Source organism: Lagopus leucura, unplaced genomic scaffold (genome assembly GCF_019238085.1).
Source record: "Lagopus leucura isolate 7727_CA_CO unplaced genomic scaffold, USGS_WTPT01 Super-Scaffold_1, whole genome shotgun sequence".
Classification (NCBI taxonomy): domain Eukaryota; kingdom Metazoa; phylum Chordata; class Aves; order Galliformes; family Phasianidae; genus Lagopus; species Lagopus leucura.
The window spans coordinates 22,253,437-22,272,985 of record NW_024962250.1 but is presented as its reverse complement, the minus strand read 5'-3'; the positions used below and the strand labels follow the sequence as shown (position 1 = coordinate 22,272,985).

Below are 19,549 nucleotides of genomic sequence, written 5' to 3'. Positions count from 1 at the left end.
AAGCCCATCTGGACTGGTGAGTGAAGTCTCTTAGGCATGAAGCTGAATGCTAACCATTAGAGCTAAAGAGGCTTTACTTGACTTTTAAGTTTAGAAGCTGTTCTTGGAAACTAAATAGTTGGAGGTGATCTCCCTGTAACTTCCTGAAAACCTGAGTGACTAACTGCTCTCCTCAGAGTGGAGCAATCTGCTCTCAAGTCCCTGCTCCAATCTGCTAGCATAGTCTTTCAGTGGAGAGTATCTTGTAGGTGGTCATATCTTTTTTTTCCAGACATATATTCTTGTAAACTGTGACAGCTGTCTCTAAGTCTTTATTTATGTGACATGAATATATTTGTTGTCCCAGAACATCGAAATTCATTTGTCTGTACCAACCCATTGCTTTTCATCTCCTCTGAAGAAACTAGTTTTAAAGGGAGGTTACTTCAACAAGATGTGGCACCAAACTCTTGCTGAAGAGCACATGTGAATATTTATAGTGTGTTTGCTTTCCTTCTAGGCTTGGTTTGTATTGTTTATATTCGATGTGTTGTGGCTGATTTGTAATATTATATTGAAAGTTATTCCCTTTAAATAAACTTTTCACTATGCAATCACAATGTTTGTCTTCTGTTTAAAGAGAATGTATTAACAAAAGAAAGTGAAATACAGACTTACCAAAAGAAACATGAATACAATGAAACTGATTTTTATAAGCAACAAAATAGCAACTATTCAAAATGTACTTTGCACTGTAGTGGACACTTCAGTTGCAAACACATAGGAAAAGGTGCTGTCAGCTAGTGATCACTGCTCCAGCTAGGACATTCTCTGTTAAAATGACTTGTGGTGATTATTTATTTATTTATTTATTTTAACTCTTCAAATCATCTGCAGTGTTTGCATTTGTACTGAATATTTGAAGACCTGGAGAGGAACAAGCAAGTAGCCAGTCTCGTAGAACTGGCTCAGAAAGAATTTGAATGGCCTATCATTCATTGCTTCATACTGGCTCAGTTTACAGAGATCACTTTTAGCTAAGTATTCTGTTACTAAAGCTTTCAATCTGAAAGATTAAGAACATATTTTCAGCTACCAGCTACTGATGAAATTATCTACAACAAAGTGTTTGTCTTTAGCAATTTCCTCATAGCTGCTTGACCATCAACTTCATCTCGCTATGAAGTCTGAATTTGTGTAGCCTAGAGGAAGCATCTTCAGAGAGTGCTTATTGGTCAAAGTGAGACCTAGGGCGGCTGAAGCTATGGATACTTTCTCATGTGTTGTTTCAAAACCCAGTAGGGCAGATGCTGAGTTCAGATGTCTCTCTTCTCATCTTGTGTTCACCTGGAGCATTTGTACAAAATAATGGATGGGCAGCAGTGATCACACAGAGTTGATCAAAGGGATCCATAACTCTGCCAAGTTAAAGATACTGTCTCTTTTTAGGAGCATGGAAAAGAGGCAGCTCTCTCAGTATTTGACTGCCATTAGCTCACTATGATCTCTGCCGTCTGTCCTGGCTCAGGCATGGGGCCAAGAACACAATTAAACAACTTCGGGGATGCAGGGAAGCGATGTTGATATTTCAAAACGTTATTTCAGTCTTTCTGTAACTTTAGTGGTTGGTTGAGCTGCAGCAGGATGGACCAGTTCTTTGGCAGCGGGCTGTGCTGGCCCCGCGCAGGAGGACGCTTTCCAGTTGCACGTGTGGAGGACGGTTCCCTTAGCCGCTGAAGTGCTGTCGCTGGCGTCAGTGCAGCATGCAGGGGCGGCGGGGTAGCCTCGGCCGCTCCCTTCGCGTACGGGCCACGCGATCCTCGCGGCGAGGAGGTGGTAGGGGCGGTTGATGCCCGGCGGCCGCCCACAGCTGCGCCGCCCTCCGGCACCTCTCTAGTGGCCAGGCACGGCCGCTTTTTTTTTCTCTCTCCCCAGCCATGCTGCCCGCCTGCCGCGGCCCCGCTGTCCGGGGCGAGCTGGGAGCGGGCGGTGCCGCCTGGGACAACGACCTCGCCTTCTACGTGCTATGGGCGCTGCGGGAGCCGCCGCGGCGGCTGAGCAGGTGCGGCCCGGCCCGGCGCTGCCCCTCCGCGGGCGGCGGCAGCCCGGGCAGAGAGAGGGGGGCGGCGCCGGGCCGGCCGGACGTGGTGCGGCCTTAGGCGGGTGGCAGCTCTCCCCTCTGAGGGCGACGCTTTCCTTCATCGCATCCCCGTGCAAAACGCTCTTGAGTAAAAGGAGCCCTCTCTTTCTATGCTTCCTTGGTATATTTTTGAGCGTTCCTGGTTCTTCTCTGATTGTATGTTTTCTTGTTTGCTCTCCCTCCCAGCCAGTCCAGCAAGATGGGTTACCAGGCCTGGCTGCCCCTGCCACTGCCTAGGCAGCTGGTAGTGTTCAGCCTGGGGGACTGGAGCTGCTACTCCCCAGACACCTGCATCACAGTGGACGTGTTGGTGGCACCGGGCGTCAGGGTGCAGCGGCTCGGCACGCTGGGGCCTGCCTGCAGGTAGCTGTGTGACAAGGCGCTGCTGGGTGCTGCTGGGCTGCCCTGTGCTTGGCCCTCCTTTTCCCTTTCTTTCAAGGCTTTATATGAAGTAGACCAGAGCCTTCCGGGATGGCTCTGGGAAGAGTGAATATAACAGAGGCATAACCAAAAGCCACAGGCACGTTGTTTGCACTAAAACTATCACAGATCCTGTGGAAGAATCTGTTTAGAATAGGAAGTCTTAACTGTCTAGTATGATGGTTATTTGGATAAGAATACCCCTTTACCTCTTAGAGATTGTGTTAGTTCTCCAGAGCTGTCTCGCATGTCATTGGCCATAGTGTGAAAGAGAATCAGAGACAGCCCCTGTCCTGCTCTGTTTCATGAGGTTACATTTGTACACCCAAACAAAAGCTAATCCCTAGAGCTTCCTGTGATGTCTCTGCTGCTTTCAGAGTTCTTATTTTTTGGCTTTGAGGTGCTCCCAGCAAGTTTAGGAGCAAGAATTCCTCAAAGGTTGGTGCTAGCTGTAGGCTGAAAACCCATGATGCTCTGTGCAGGTCTCTGGTGTGGGAAGGAGACTGGCAGACGGATGTTTTCATGGCCTCACTGAAAGAAACGCATGATGGCAACCCTGTGAAGCTTGTCCTGACTGTCCATGGACAGGTGAAAGAAACAATAACCCCTCTCCCTGTCCTGGATTCCAAACCACTTCATCTCTGCCAGCTCTGAACTTTAAACTTCCTTTCTCATTCTGTTGTGTTTCTTCTCTTTGCTACTTCAAGGCAGGGCCACATTGCATAGATCTGTTAACATATCTGGTCTGAACCTCAGCCTTCCTCAGTAATCCAGTCCTACTCACTAAACACAACTTTGCTAAAACACCTCACGTATTGCAGCAGATATGCAGCAGAGAATGGCTCACTTCTAATTCTACTTTCCTGGATTTGTGGTAGATGAATGACTGCTTTACAGTGTGCTAATGTCCTTGGATTTAGAATTTTTCACTGTCTGGCTTTTTTTTTTTTTTTTTTTTTTTTTTAATTTTGTTGGATTATCCCAGAAAGATTTGGGCTATTTCCTTGTTGGGAAAAGGAACCTGTCCCTTGCAGTACATATTTATGCTCATCTTCTGTGGCTGATAGTTTGCATGGACTTTTGTTCTAACACCATACATTGTTGCTCCTGTCCCAGCTGCTCCATGGAGTCTCCAGCAGTACACCTGCACACTCATTTCTGGTCCCAGAGACCACCCAGTCCCCAGTGCTTCCTGCTGATGATGGGCCCCTTGATCAGGACCTGGAGGATCCTTCTGCTGTAAGTGTGCACTAGGTCCTTCTTCTCATCAGTTCACTCCTCCTTGGTATGTGCTCTGTCAACTGAAACTGCTCAGCTTGTATGTAGCAGCAGCACATGCTGCCTTTCTCACAGAAAGTACCTGACTAAGCAGGTTTTGGAGTCAAAGGTTCATTTATGCTGCAGAAGTTGGATAATATCTCTAAAGGGGTTGAATTTAACAGCCCTGATGGGATCACTAATCCACGTGGTTACTGGCATCGATGCCCCTCTGCCTCTCTGGTTGCCTCTGTACGAGCTTGCCTGTGGCAGCCAGTAGCTGAAAGCAGGCCGCTGGCTGGGCACATGGCAGTGGGTGTCTGCGTGGCTTGGTATGTGTTTGGCAGCTGATGTTGTTGGCATGCTGACCCTGAAGATTAAATAGGAAAGCCTGAAAACAGCCACTGCATCAAACTTGTCTCTGTCCCTGTTACAGATAAATTTGCAGTAGCCTCAAGTCTTTCTCTTCATAACTGCTTTGACTAGAGCTCTTGTCACAGGTTAAGGGTCAGAGCTCCAAGATGACTGCAAGAGCTTCCTGGCCTGCTAGGAAGGACTTCCACACATCACTAAGGAGCCTAGTGGTACCCTGCGCCCTGAAGCAACCACCTCATGAGATAGAACCCGGTGATGCCTGGAGGGAGAGTCCTGTCTGCCCCAAGGAGCCCAGGAAAGCTTTATTTGAACCCAGAGCATCTGAGAGAGAGCTTGATGTAGAAGGTAACTCTGTCAGCTTCTGGATGTATTTATGGGTCTTATCTGCACTGTATCTCACTGCTGATGGCAATAGGTTTCAGTTTGTTTCTTGGTGTGCCTCCAAGATAGGGTTGGGCTTGTCTGTGCCTGGCAAAGTACTGAGAACTGCTCCTTCCACCTGGATAAACTGCTTGAGCAGTTTTTGTCTATTGGGAAAAGGATATAGATCATGATGTATTCTTTAGTGCCAATACTCTGTACTGTAACATTATATGCTTTATCACTTCATATGAGTAAAAGTGTTGTAAATGAGGGCATGTACCATTAGCCTTGTCTTACGAAAGAGTAAACAGAGGCAGAAAAAAGTAACCTACTACTATGTTCTGCAATCTCTCCATTAGGCTGTCTGTTCCCCTACCATCAGCATACCACTTGGTCCATAGAAAGACATTGTTTATTTTTGAAGTATGGAGGATAAAAGAAGAAGTGTATATAAGTAGTATAATTATACTGAATTTTCAGTAGTGAGGAGGTAGCTGCCAAGGGTTTTAGGAATTAAACCTTTAGCTTCTGGAGTGTGAATTTCAAGTCAGCTCCAAGGTGTGACCAAGTGCGTGTAAATATTTGACAATAGCGCAGTGTCACTGTGTGAAATCGTTTACTGGGACTTGCTTCTCACAAAGATAAATTTAGGGGGGGAGAATGAGGTTTTCATCAGCAATGTAAAATGCAACAGCATGATAGCCATCAGAGGAGGTGTGCCTTGCTCTTATCTGTCTTCTCCATCGCGTCTGATGGGACTTTCTTCATGATTCTTGGTCTTGCAACTGGTTGCTATCAGGTAGCTTTGAGCTGGGGGACTGAGGAAAGAAGGCCAGGGGGTTCTTACACCGCAGAGCTGAGTGTTTCCCAGGGTATGTCTGCTGGCTGCTTTCTTTATGGAGCTCTCTCTGTGTTTCTTCTGCAGATCTGGCAATGGAGGAGTTGCAAGGTGAAGATCTGGTTTCTAGACCCTGGTTTGTCTTTTCACCCATGGCGATGCTATTCCCTTTGACATCACAGGCTGCTTGTGTTTGATCCTTTATCTCCCCAGCAATCAGGAATAGCCAGCACTGTTGTCTGTATATATTGCGTGCAATTGTGTAGGTGCTTTAGTACTGTCAGGCTCTCTAAGAGTGCTTCTGTAACCCCTTTGAATCTCAGGGACACTTCTGGGTGTGTAACCATTTGAGACAAAGAATAAGATGTGGAATAAGATTTGATATAAAGGATTTTTTAGCTTGCTCAGCCAAATGCAGGGGTTGGGATGGGAAAAGAGGAGGAACAGAGCAGTAGGAGGAATGTCGCTGGAAGCAGCTCCAGGTTTTGGGTTGGTATGTCTTAGGCATCGATAAGCTTTTATTGGTAGCCATTCCCCATGTAAGTAATGCAAGCAGAGAACACAATGGGATTTCTTTCTGGGAATAGGTGCTCAGTGGGATCCAAGCTTGCCTCTGCCTGCCTGTCTCTGAAGTGGCAGCTGTATGCGTCCTACATCCAGCCAGAGTCCTCTTTGCTGACTCCTTCTTATGATGACACTCTTAGTACAATTCTTTTCCTCCAAACCCAACAGAAAATCATGCACAGGGAGCTGTGTTCTTTGCCACTCCAATGATTAGAGATCTGCAGTCTTTGCTTTCCTATTTCCCTCCCTCTGAGCCCTCAGTTGCCTTATTCTCTCCAGTTAAGGGAACTGAGGAGTGTCTTCTGACTGCTCCCAGCACTGTGCTCTCTCCTCCCCAGGCAGCCCCAGCCCACGGTGGTGCCATGCCATGTGCCTCAGCGATCACAGAACGGTTGTTCTGGTTGGTGGAGAAGGGGCTGATCAGCAGGCCTGCAAGGATGCTCTTTGGAAGTTGGAAATTGGTGAGGAGTTTAAGGCTGTCAAAGGCAATGGGGTGGGTGGGAATAAAGGATGAATTGGGTGGGAGAGTGTCCTTTGAGGTCTGCGCTTGGGGAGGGAACAGCAGAGGGGTCACAACTCCTAACACAGTCACTGTGAGTTCTAGGTAGTGGCTGATGGTGATGTCACTCCAGGCAATTTCCCAGTGTGCTGGGAAGGTAACTGCAGGATGCACAACAGAATTTTCATGCTGCCTGCTGCTGTGCTGTGCCTGTCAGGAAACTTGCACTTTGTTAAAGAGATTATGTTGCTCTGGAAAAGCAGACAGGAGAAAGGGAACAAAGAACCTGTGTTAACATCTGTGCTTATGGCATAATGATGTCCCCATTTTAAACTCACTTACCTACCATCTGCCTGGTGTTGCTCCTACAGACAGCGATTTTTGGTTTCCAGTGAGTCTCCAGCAACGAAATGCTATGCCGTCATGCTTACGTGGTCACACAGCTACCTATGACCCAGACACCAAGCGTATCTACATTTTTGGGGGTATTAGGGAGGACAAAGACTACAGCGGCATCTACATTCTGGACACAGTCACCTGGAAATGGCTTCTTGTGGTTGTAAGCACTGCAGCTCTTCTAAAATAAAAGCACATAAAGTGTGTTAGGTCCTGCCTGAATGTAGCAATTGATGTACTGATGTCTGTACTCCAGGTCTGTTGTTGCTGCAGGTTGCCTGAGCTGCTTAACTTTCTTGTATCTGTCAAACCCAACTGTGCTGAAGGGCCATAAGCTTGGCAGAAAAGAGGGCATGCCTAAAGTGAATGAAACAATGTGGAAAAAACAGCTGCTGCAAGAGTGCTGTGTCTAATCAGGATGGTGGGTGGGAGGTACTGCGCAAGTAGCAAAGGGAAATGGCATCTCATTCTGCATGGTGCTATTGAGAGCTACATTGGATACTGAGGAACTGGTCTTTTGAAGTCAGAGAGCTGCTCTGAGCATGGCAGGTCTCTTAGCTCTTTGGATTGCGCGTCCTGTTCTTGAAACAGATCCTGTCAGCTAAGGACTGTCTCTTTCCTGGCTAAAGCAGAAGACTGCTGTTATAGAATAATACTGGGATGAGATCTTTCTGTTCCCTGTCTTTTTTTGAGACAGCTGGAGTGGGAGGTTAACTTCCTACTCTCATCAGAGCGTTCTAGTGGTGCAGAGTATGGAAAGGATTTACTGTCTGCTTGAATGGCAAAGATCTGATGGGGGAGCCAGTAAAATGAAAATTGAGACTTGATGAACTCATGGCATGATGTGGAACCCCTTTCTTATGGGTCATGCAGCAAATTACAAACTTCTTATAGCAGATATTGTGTTCCTAGGCTAAAGGAAGAATGCCATCGCTCAGCTACCACAGTGCAACTTTCTACCGCAAGGAGCTCTTTGTTTTTGGAGGAGCTTTCCCTAAAACAGCATCACTGGCAGTTGGACCCTGCAGCAACATGCTCTATATCTTCAATCCAGAACATGAAATTTGGTACCAGCCCATCTCAGAAGGGGAAAAGCCTCTGCCTAGGCTTGGGTGAGAGGCTCTTGCTCTGGAGCTCCAAAATAGAGCAGGAAACCTCACCTTCCCTCCCACCTCAGTGAGATTCCTAAATATTAGATGACTTTCTCCACAATTTCCTCCATTAAGATAAGGCTGTGTTTTGAGTAATATTCTGTCAGGGCTCTGTCCTTGGGCTGCAGTGGCTGAGGATAGAGAGGGGTGCAGACAGAAGCTATTGCAACCCATTAACAGAAGCCAAGGCAGGCTGAACAAAGGCTAACACACTGGGGAGAGTGCTGAAGATGCTTTGCTCATTTGCTGTTTCTCTTCTCAGGCATTCAGCTACTCTACTGAAGAACAAGCTGCTGATCTTTGGGGGTCAGAGGTCTTGTCTCTACCTCAGTGACATGCACATCTTGGATCTGGGTGAGAAAGTCCGTACCATCTTTGGAGGTCTGTTTTAAGGCAAGGACTGTGAAATAAGGCCTGCAGAATGGAAGGGCAGAATTAACACTAAAAATCCTGACTAGCAATGGAAATGGAAAACTCTGGTTTAGTGGGGGTGTAAGGGGGTGGGTAATGGGAAAAACAAGACATCCTTTTTCTGGAAGAAGCTGGGCAACAGAAAGTACAGGTAGCCGATGTGACAGTGTTTCAAAGTTTTTGTCTGATTATAAAGTAGAGAAATACTGTTAGCAGAGCTTTTTGGACATTTAATCAACCTTTCTCCTGCCTGTCAGGTTTCATGGAATATACACCAGTTGCACTCTGTGCAGGACAGCCTTCTGCACGCTGGTAAGATCTTGTTGCAGATCTAGAAGCATTTTCTTCCACTGTTATTCTCTGTGAAGTCAGGTTTAAAAGGTGCTCGTGATCAGACCCAGTTGCATACCTTTGTCTCACTAGCCAAACACTGTGGGTGGCCCCTCTGCTGTGGGACCAGAAATTCCCATGCCTGGGTCTTCATAAGTTGTGGGGAGTACAAACCACTTGGGTACCTAAGTGGAAATCTGAAATGGATGCTATCTCCCATTAGAGAGGTGACTTAAGTCCTTGCTATCTTATTCCATATCGCAAAACACAGAAGTTTTGCTAACTCCTGAGGTAATGAGGTGCTTTTCAGGCTTGATTTATGACATGATCTGCAGAGAGAAACTAACAGTTCTTCCAGGATCATTCAGCAGGTCAGGGCAGAAGAGAAGTTAACTTCTATTCCCCAGCTTAAGCCCCTAGTCTGCTCCTGAAAGTCTGCTCACCTCTGCCCATTGCTGGCTGACGCAACCCCACCTTTGCTCTGGTCTCAGTTTTCATGCAGCTCTGGCTGTGTCAGACTGGAAAGTTCTGATCAGTGGAGGCTGCAATGCCAAGGGAGCCCTGCAGGATGCCTTTGTTTTTAACCTAGGTGAGTGAATCTCCCTCCCTATTTCCATAGCTTTTGGTGACAGTGAACTGCAGTGGTGTTTCTGAATGTGTAGTCTTGTGTGTTTGTTTCACTCCTTGCATTAGGAATGTAGGTGGGTTTGTTTGTTTGTTTGTTTGTTTTTCCCTCCATTATTTATAACCCATTTCTACTTTAGATACTCTTTCATGGAGCACAGTGATCCACCATGACCTCTGCTCTGTGCCACGAGCTGGCCACACGTTGCTTGATCTGACTCCCATGATGGATGTGGACAAAGAGAACAAGAATAAGCATAAACTGCACACGGTGCTGGTCTTCGGGGGCTCCAACTGTGCAGGGGCCTTTTACAACAGCACAAAGAAGATCCAACTGGACCTAGGATAATGCAGGATAACCAGAATGAGTCTGTCCCCTCTTTGCCAGCTTAAAGAGGGTTAATAATGAGTCCCAGTAATAAATGAGTCCCAGCAATGTGGCAAGTGAATGCTGCCTTAGCACAAGATATCACTGTCTTGCAGTGTCTTTCTGTATGCTATGGGTATTGCCCTTTTAGGGCAGTTGATACACAGCATCAGAATGGGAGAAATCCCATATCGTATCCCTGGCTTGGGTGCCAGAACTTTCAGTGGGATCTGAGATAAATCTGCACAAGAACACAGTTACAGGCTTCTTGTTTCCTTTCTTGACCTACAGATTTCCCTTTTTGACCTACAGAGCTGGAATTTCTGGGATGCTCTGAACATGACTCAGGTGTTTGGTTTCCTTTCAGATGAGCAGAATGGGATTTGCTGCTGCAGCTTGAAAGTTCCTCAAAGTCAAAGTACCAACATGATTCAGACATAGAAGGAGGGCATGTAATGTGAGATTTATTCCTTTAGCAAATAGTTTGCAGCTGAGGACTAGGAAAATGCACAGGGCATTGTCTGTGAATGGGAGAAGGAAGAGATTGCCGTAATTTTCAGCATATGGGAGTGAGCTGGTTATATATTTCTGATTATAGCTTTGCTCTGAACAGGTTTTTATTAATTCTGCAAGATTGCTGCTGGACATAGGGAAGAAGTCAAATCAGCTGTCCCACATAGTGAGATGTTAGTACAGGGCTTCCTGCTGGCACTCAAGTCCTTGCCACTCCAGCTACTTGATTTAATGGGTAGAAGGGCCTCAAGATCGCAGCTCTGCAGGAGTGTCTGGCTGCCGGGATGGGTGGCTTACTTTGAATGCCTCTAACTCCAGGAGAGCTTTGTTTATTCTAGTTATTGTAGGATATGGACCCAGGTTCACACCGTATCTACAAAAAGAAAAGGATTTGTGAGGTACAGTCAGACAGCCAGTGAGCAGAAGGACAGAGCAGTGTTCTGTGCCTGCCCAGTGTCAGCATGTCTCAAATCTGCACTAAGAGAAGTTCTTTCAGGTTTAAAAATAAGTGCTAATGGAAAAGCTACCTTGTTCTTCCATTTTCACTAGGTGTTTATATAGCTTTTAGCTTATGGTAAGAAGGCAGTACAGCTTTCTTGGGAATCTTGCAGTTACTACTTGAGCAGGTTTACAAATACAGTCAGATTACTCTTATCTCTGCCTTGTGCAATGTAGATATGGGGCAAAGAGGGAGAGAGGATGTAGGGTGCAGGCAATCTTAGCTTTTCTATTAGGACACAGATCAAGCTTTCTCTAGGGGCCTCTGGGAAGAAAAACTAGCTGTTCATTTCCAAAAGCCTCTAAGAGACAAAGAACTTATGACAAACTCATGCAGAGAAGCATGTATAAATGGATAGAGCAGGATGTGGATCTTCCCTAACAAAAGGAGAAGCAGAAGTTTTGTCAGTTTGGCATAAGGAGTAGGTGCTCTTGAAGAACACCTCAAGCTTAGCCTTAATTACCTTTCAGCATTGCCAACTTGAGGCACCAAGCACAGATCAGCCATGGATACCTGCAAATGGAGCACAGAAAAGAGGCCAGAGTATTACTCTTTCAGCTGGTGGTATCTGATATCATTTCACAGATAGGTTTAGGACAAACAAAAGAGTTGTCACAACAATCCCATTATTTAAGTGAGCACTAATAATGCCACAACAGTGATAGGAAAGGATCCTTACAGAAGTCAATAGCACAAAAGCTATCAGCCCCTAGGGAGCTTTCTAATTATCAGCTGATCATGGTGTCCTCAAACATGCAGTGCTTCTAAAGCAACTGCCAGTAAGTAAACAAGTGCTGGCAAGTTGCAGAGGGAGAAGCTGGGGGGATGGGTATAGGTGTTGCGTGGCTGGGAAAGGATGTATAAATTTTGCTTGTTTGCATTGCAGAAGCATCAGAGCTCCACCAAGGTCAGGAACTGCTGAATGACAGGACCTTTGTATGCAGGCTCAAGGACTTCCAATCTGAAAAGAACACTCCTTATATATAATACAGGTAGCTGCTTAACTGCACAAAAGGCAACTGTTTCCACCCTGTTACCCAGGTCACGAAACTGTAGGCACCTTTCAGAGCACACATTACTTTCCAGCATGAGACCTCATTACTAATATTTTCCCACCTTTTATAGGCAGGATCTCACTGTTTGCCAAACAGGACTGCTAAATGGAACAGGTCTGAGTTGCCTCTAGCTTGGAAAGGGTCAGAACAACCTGTATGCAATGTCTTCCTGCAGTCTGCCCATATTAAAATTGGAGAAACAGAGCAGCAAAATGATATAACTTGGTTAAAGTTTACACAGGACAGAGTTAAGAGCAGAATTTGCATTTCTTGAGCCATGCTTTGCCCCTCAGATGGGACACTAAATCTACTAAGAGTGAAAAGAATCATCACAGAATGGCCTGGGTTGAAAAAGGACCTCAAAGATCATCTAGTTTCATCCATCACACAGTGGACAGGGTCACCAATCTCTAGGCCAGGCTGCCAGAGCCACATCCAGCCTGACCTTGAAGGCCTCCAGGAATGGGGCATCCACAATCTCTCTGGGCAACCTGTTTCAGAGCATCACCACTCTGAGTGAAAAACTTCCTCCTAATACCTAGCCTAAATCTCCCCTGTCTCAGTTTAAGACAGTTCCCCCTTGTCCTATCACTATCCACTCTCGTAAACAGCCGTTCCCCCTCCTGTTTATACGCTCCCTTCAAATACTGGAAGGCCTCAATATCCCCAGGACACCAAGAAAAGAGTGGCTCAGCAACCACATCAGCCATCTCAGCGCCCTGGGATGCATATCATCTGGCCCCATGGACTTATATACATTCAGTTTCATGAGAAAGTCTCAGACTTGTTGCATTGTTACAGTGATATGGAATCCACCCCCCTCACCCACACTTGGAGATTCAGGGTCCTGGCAAACATGGGGAGCCTGACAACCAGTGAAAACTGAGGCAAAGCACTTATTGAGTACCTCAGCTTTTTCCATGTCTCAGGAAGCCAGTTCTCTGTTCTCATTTATTAGAGGGGAAACACTCTCCTTGATCTGTCTCCTCCTGCCTATAGAACCCCTTCTTGTTATTTTTCACATCCCTCGCCAAGTTCAGCTCCATCCATGCCTTGGCTTTCCTCATCCTATCTCTACATGTGTGGACAAGAAAAGTACTTAGCCTTTTCCCACATTGTTTAGTGGCAGCCAGTTCACAGACTTTAGACAGGAGTGCAAGATCTGGCTATCAGCAGTTTCTAGGCAGGGATAAGTAAACATCTGAATAGCTATTTGTAAGTCAGTAATGGCTTAAGTAGGGTACAGCTATTTTTCTTATAGTATAGACACTGCATGAAGTACAAGGCACAGGATATAGTTGTGCTGTGTCTCTACAACTAATTCCCTTTCCCAGTTAATGGAACATACTGGGACACATTACACAGTACGTAACTCTGGTACTTACCTCATCTCCCACACAGTAGCGTCCAGCAGTGTGCTGCAGAATCTGTTCTAGTGCTGCCAAGAGAGGTGGTATACTGGAGTAAGGCATTGGAAGATCATTTGAAAGGAACCTCAGAGACTTTTTAAACTGCGAATTATGAACAAGGACATTTTAACTCTGAGAAGAGGATGAAAAAGGTGCAGTACAGAACAGAATCTAGAAAGAACATAAATCCTACAGTAACATAGTTACATGTCTTTGGTTTTCCCTATGCTTTCTAGGACCCAGCTGTTTCAGGCAATGCAGATGAGGTCCTAGGAGCACAATGTGGATATATGTGAGAGTAGGAAGAGAAAAAGTAGAAAAGTTCACTATCCAGAAGTGAAGATGCACCCGCCATTCTAGAATATGGAGGAAAGTTTGGAAGAAACAAAAACTAAAAAATACTCTGCTACATGCCAAATTCTGTGGGAGTTTGCCATCAGATTTCTTTAGACAAAAGAATACCAATATAGGTTGATAGAATTTCAAAGCAAAAGGCACTACTTCAGGAGCAGCTGAGTGGAAAGCAGAAGTGGTGTCAGCCCTCATACTTCAGGGTGAATCAACTGTGGCATCATAGAGGATGGCCCTGGGATTTTCCTCTTCCATGCACAGCAGTGGAACTACACTGTGGAGAGTATTTTTCCTCCAAGACCTTAGAGAGCTAGTAGTACTGGACAAGGGACTCTGAGCAAGAAGACCACTGTGTCTCCCAGCCTGGCTGAGGAGAAACTAGGGCTCCAGTGGTGCAGCATGCTGGCTCACAGTTTTGAAGAGCAGTGAAAGTGCTGAGCATTTTGGATGCAGGATATACCTTGGAATCCAGATGTGATGCAATGCTGAGCCCATTCCATTTTTCTCTCCCCCATTTTGTTCAGGATGCTCAAATTCTGTGAAGGCAAACAGATTAAAAGGACAGCTGTTGGCTGGAACCTTGCCTAGAGAGGGCAGATTAAGAAGTGCCAAGCTTGAGTGCCCTGCCTGAACTTGGTCTGCTGTGTCAGCCCTGACCTCCCTCTTGCTGAACCATGTGCTCTGCTTTCTCCTAGACCTGTTCTTCTGTAACAGAACCTGCCAGGATATTCATCTGCCCAAGTTCTTGGGCTCACTCCCTCTTCCTGAAACACTGTATGCCCTGCACTGAAACCATATGGGTTCAGTTGTTTCTGGAAAGAATGATGGGGTGCTATGGGATTTTCTTTGTACGGAATTCTGTTGCCATTGGCAACAAATCAAGCAGAGGCTAAGCATAGATTTCACCTGCTAACAGAGTCTTAAAATCTGCCACTCTATTGGCCAACAACAACACAAAGAGACTGAGATTTAAAGTTACAAACTCCTGGAAATCCATCCGGTTTTCTCATTTACATGGATATGACCGGGCAATACCTGGAGTGGCTGAATGCCAGAAGCAATGTGATCCGAGATCATTCTGACTTGGGCTCTTTTCTTTGGATCTTGGGGCAAGAGCCTGGGGTTAGGACAAGTGTCTTCCAGGTACTGAATTATAGCCAGCTGTAACAAGCAAAGAGATAAGGGAAGGTTATTGGAGAGAGAGGGAAAAGTAGAAAAGTATGCATCCAGAACACTTAGGAAAGGGAAATTTCAAATTGGTCTGACAAAATACAATAGTTTTCAAATAGAATTTGTTCCTAGTCCGAGGAACAGCATATCCCTTTAGATGCTTGGTTAAGACTTTCTGATTTAGACCTGCTGTAATTTCAGACAAACTGGCACAGCACTCTAAGCCAGACTACAGACTGCTCAGTAAAAGGTGGAATTTTGAACCAAAGCTGAGTTGACAGGATTTTCCCTGTAGGGGTTACATGCTATTTTTTCTCCCCCCAGGTGGGATTCTTTAACACAAATGTTATTTATTCTGTAATACACAGATGAGAGGTTTGAGGGAACATAAAGGGAAAGCTTCCCCCCCTGCCTTCTGGTCAGCAGCTTGATTCAGTGTTTAGCAGGTATGTGGCTGTTACTCACCGACTGACTAATGGTGATACCATCAATTTTCAAGGCTGGGACTTGCTGCATTGGATTCACTGCCTTGAATTCAGCAGAAAACTGTGGAAATGAACCCAAGATTATTGCAACCAGAACTTTTTCTTGTTTTCTTCCTCAGGCTCCCACAGGGCTTTTTAAAAAAAAAAGCAAAAAAGCCCCCCAACAAACTGGCTTTTCCCTCTGCCTCAGTGCTAACATTTGCACTAAGTTGTGCTGCACCATTAGCCTACCACAGCAAGTTCCTGCTGAGGCTCAGAGATTACTTCACCCAAGGTGAGATTGCCTTACCTCTTTATAATCCATCAGTGCCAAGCCCAGGATGGGTGGCAGTACAGCAGTATCACTATCACCATTCTAATTAGAGATCTCTTCTGGCAACACAGCCTTTGGCAGGCCATTTGAAGCTTTGTGCTGTATCATTTGGCATCTTTTGGATGGCCCTCTCTGTTCTGCTGTCCCTTCCTGATGCTAGGTTATATCATGCTAAGCAGGAGCAAAAGATCTTCAGACTTATGAAATTCAATCACAGATCTTTGAGGCAGAGGTGAAAATCTTTAGTCTCCTGCAGTCATCTCCTTTTACTCTGCATCCCAGGGAATACTGATTGAAAGCAACTACTACAGAGAAGCTGTGAGGAATTTAGTAACTTTCCTTAGTGCTCATCCCAATTCCCCTGCTGATCCCCAAGTTCAGTACTTTTGGAGGGACTAATGGTAGGTGTATCCTTACCTGCTGCCCCCCATCCTTCAGGAGGTTCACTGGTACCTGGTCATAGGCAATCCCTTTAATAGCCAGCGCTAGGGAGAAGAGAGTACACAGCTTCAGACAGGCACACTGAGACCAGTTTCATTGGTAGTGAGCTCATGGAAATGTTACTATCTCCATTTGGGGAGGAAAAAAAAAAAAAAGGTTTAAAACAGAAAAACACCCTATACCTCAAGAAAGGCAGCCTGAGTCCTGTGAGAAGACAGCACTCTATGAAGGACCAAATGTAAATGAAGGACCAAAGAGCAGTCTTGTCAAAAACACTGTATTATTCAAAACAAGCTTTGCTTTTTGCAGCACAGCACTTGCTGACAGAGGCTTAGGTAGGATAGGTGATCCTGTGCTCACCTTCCAAAATGTGTTCAAGACTGTCTCAGTCTAAGTAGGGTTCATTCCCAGCCCTGTTTGGCTCTTAGGGTGATCTGATCCATATAGGCATAAAAAAGAGTCTAGTGTCTCTTGAAATAGTGTGGAACAAACAGCCATTTGCATCATGTTAGCTTTACAAAAGCAACAAACTGCTGTAACAAACTGCAGACAAATCTGCAAAAAATACTAAGAGAACAGAAAACTCTTCCAAAGTTTGTTAGCAAGGTTTGTCCACAGTTGAGCAATGAGCTGCTGCTTCTGCCCTCCAGTATGGAAAACTGGGGAGAAGCTTACACCAGCGATGTGCACCCTCCTGCTTGAATGTTGGATGGCTATAGAAGATACCCTTGGATTCCCTTCTAACTGAGAAGACCTCCTGCCTGCTCCTCTCATCCTGCAGCTCCAGGTAGCCTGTGGTGTTCCCTCCCACTCCAGAGAAGGTTAAGTAAATGCTGTGTCACTGTCCCAGGTTCATGTTTGCTGATCTCTATTAAGTGACTCATTTGTCAGTGAAAGGTTGGGGATATCATAGCAGCGCCAAGACAGTAAAACTAGTTCTTACCGATTCTCACTCTCCATGAACAGGAGCTTCGGAAATAGCTGTAAAGTATTGGCTGAGAAGAGAAAGACATGAAGTGGTTACGTGGTGGGAATACCAGAATATTTTAAAGAAAGGCAGTGCATGATCAGAAGGCATTTCAGGAGGCATAAGATACAGCAGAGCAAGGCTTGTCAGGGGAGAGAACTTCTTTCTGGAAGTCTCTATTCCTATTCTGGCTGTACAAGTAGTGCTCCTCTTTTTCATTCTGGCCCTCTGAATGTTCAGTTGCATCTCTTTTCAGCAATGTACAAGTGATCTTAAAATTGTCCCCTACAAGGTTTCCCTCTGTCATGTATCTTTGAAGCTAATTCCTCAGTGATTGTGCCAAGCATAAAACAGCTTTTCCAAGCTGAGGAAGGCACAACCAGCATCTTTCCAATTGAGATGAGCTACTGCTGTTCAAGACGAACACCAAGAGGGCAGACAACTCATCTTCATCTCAACTCCAGCACCAAGGCAGCTTTCCTGCATGCTTTCGCCCCAACCAAGCTCTCACCTTTTCTGAAGCCATGGCCAGTGTGTGCGGTTCAGCCCAGGAAATAAAAGAACTGCGCTTCTCTTTCCCCTTTAACTCAGCCGGATGGGGAAGGATTTAGGAGCCAATAAGTAAAGCACCACGCCCCCAAAGTCTATGTTCAGGACATAGGTAACCAGCCAGTTGGATTCAGTCCTGGGAACTGCAGCCAGCTGCACATGCATCCCCACATGCTGTGCTGCAGCCCCAGCTCTGCTGTCAGAACATATTAATCAGCTTTGAGCTCGGAGCTCGCTTATCTTTAAGGTCCCTTCCAACCTAAGCCATTCTGTGCAAAACTTTAGAAGCCATACTTCTTTCTCTAGCTTTTTGTCCTGGATAAATAAGACAGCTGGAGAGACTGTCAGGCTCTCTGCAGTTGCCAGTGCAGAGACACAGCTCAAGGACATGAACTGATGGGACCGAAGCCGTGTGCAGTACTTCTGTTTCACTGGGCAGCAGCTGCCAGCTCCTGGAGGAGGGTCCCCAGGGCTCCTGCTGCCCTCCTCCCATCAGTACCAGCCCAATTGCAGACTGGGCTGCAGAGAAAGAAACAGGAACTATGACTTCTAAGTACATATATATATATTTATTTTTTTAATTTTAATTTTTATTTTTTATTTTTAAAAGGAAGCATATGGTGTCTGTAAGATGCTATTTGACTTGTTCTTCCTGGGGACCTGGCTGGCAACGTTTTGGCTTGCAATCTCATTTCTTTCACCACACCTGTTGCAGATTCTGGTCCCTCAGCTGGCAGAAACATTTCTCTTGACCCGCTCCACAGCTCCTTGTCCCTTTGCAGCCTGCACTCATTGGTAACTAAATCGCGTTAAGCAAATTGCTTCCCCTACACTTCCAAGAGCTCTGCCACTGCAGAGCCGTGGATCTGCCTTTATTAACCACCGTTTCCGCTCTTCTGCAATCCTGCGGGCGCCGCAAGGCAACGAGGCGGACAGAAAGGCAACAACCAGCCGGTGGCGGCCGGAGTGCGGCCCGGGCCGTCTGAGCAGAGGACGGGGAAAACACCGCCTTCCAGCGGCTCTGCCCCCCGCCGCCGCCGCCCGCCCTTTCCCGAAGCCGCCGGTACCTTGGCCGCGGCGGAGCTCATTCCGGCAGCAGATCCGGCGCTCCGGCAGGACTACGGCTCCCGGCGTGCCCCGCGCTCCGCCTCCCAGCTCGCCCCGCACCCGGCCTGCTGCCGCGCGGCGGAGCCCCGTCCATGCCGGCGGCGGGGGGCGGCAGGGCCGGGTCGGGCCCGGTCCGGCAGCGGGGAACCCGCCGGCCGCAGGGAGCGCCGCCCGTCTCCGCGCTCGCTCCTCGTCCTCCGGCGGGGTGGCGGGCCGCTCTGGGTCTCGTCACCCTCCTCAGCTTCGCCTCCCGCTTCCACCGCCTGCCCGAGCCACCGCACGTCTGGTACGGGCCGGGGGTCGGAATCTTAGAAAAGGCGCTGCCTAATAAGGCTAAAGTACGCGCCACGCTGTCGTCCCAGTGAATGCAATGTGTTGTCCTTCATAGAGTGTGTGGCAGTAGCCCTTTACATGATGAAAAATGGGAGGAAAAAACCGACCTGGATTTTTTGACAGTTGTCGACGTTGTAGTAGGTTGTTCTGTGTTTATTTTTTCCAGTTGGGATGAAACCCACTTTGGGAAGATGGGAAGTTACTACATTAACCGGACCTTCTTCTTTGATGTCCATCCTCCTTTGGGGAAGGTAAATGGCATTGCTCCGTGTGTTTCAGAAGCCCCAGATTTGTCCCTTTTTTCCTGGTTGATGGCTGTGGTGAATGCCAACCTTTCCCAGTGGTTGTTGGCTTCATGGTGTTTGCGTTCTGCATCCTGAGCCCTAGCTTGATCTCCTCTCTGTAGAAGTGCTTAGTATAAGGAAACAAATCAGTGTTGCTGCTGGGTATTGGGAAGGTTTGAGCATGTGCAAGTTGAGAAATGAACTATGTGGTCCAGAGGGGATGTTTAATTGAAGCTTACAGATTAAAGGAAGCAAATGGTTTTTGATGGCTTCTATGCAGCTCAGATGCCTGCCACGAAGCCATGGCTTGCTGTAGGGAACTTGTCCTAGAGTAACAGAAGATTTGCACAGGATTGGTA

The 19,549-nt window shown here is 46.6% G+C and overlaps 3 protein-coding genes across 4 annotated transcripts in view; 2 read left to right on the top strand and 1 right to left on the bottom strand.

Moving 5' to 3' along the window:
• Positions 1–1,916: 1,916 nt before the first annotated feature.
• LOC122175355 (probable serine/threonine-protein kinase DDB_G0272254) lies at positions 1,917–9,800 on the top strand. The gene is made up of 13 exons (XM_042862984.1): positions 1,917–2,041; positions 2,306–2,482; positions 3,022–3,127; positions 3,656–3,778; positions 4,297–4,516; positions 5,460–5,483; positions 6,275–6,397; positions 6,807–6,994; positions 7,744–7,943; positions 8,245–8,336; positions 8,651–8,705; positions 9,215–9,312; positions 9,488–9,800. The coding sequence occupies exons 1-13, from the start codon at positions 1,917–1,919 to the stop codon at positions 9,694–9,696; spliced, it is 1,740 nt and encodes a 579-aa protein (XP_042718918.1). The 3' UTR covers positions 9,697–9,800.
• Positions 9,801–10,158: 358 nt separating this feature from the next.
• Positions 10,159–18,612, bottom strand: GSTZ1 (glutathione S-transferase zeta 1). 2 transcript variants are annotated; one of them, XM_042866093.1, is made up of 9 exons: positions 18,534–18,612; positions 16,894–16,945; positions 15,927–15,994; positions 15,177–15,257; positions 14,577–14,702; positions 14,002–14,077; positions 13,167–13,219; positions 11,190–11,239; positions 10,159–10,600 (listed from the first exon to the last, which is right to left on the bottom strand). In XM_042866093.1, exons 1-9 carry the CDS (start codon positions 18,552–18,554, stop codon positions 10,474–10,476), a joined length of 654 nt encoding a protein of 217 aa, XP_042722027.1. In that variant the 5' UTR covers positions 18,555–18,612; the 3' UTR covers positions 10,159–10,473. The 2 variants fall into 2 exon arrangements, with proteins under 2 accessions (XP_042722027.1, XP_042722037.1); XM_042866103.1 differs by lacking the exon at positions 18,534–18,612 and adding an exon at positions 17,429–17,531.
• A 53-nt stretch (positions 18,613–18,665) lies between these two features.
• POMT2 (protein O-mannosyltransferase 2) overlaps positions 18,666–19,549 on the top strand; it is a 29,491-nt gene continuing 28,607 nt past the window's right edge. The window contains exons 1-2 of the mRNA XM_042864865.1: positions 18,666–18,859; positions 19,073–19,157. Coding sequence (XP_042720799.1) covers positions 18,666–18,859; positions 19,073–19,157 — 279 coding nt within the window. The remainder of the gene's footprint in view (positions 18,860–19,072; positions 19,158–19,549) is intronic.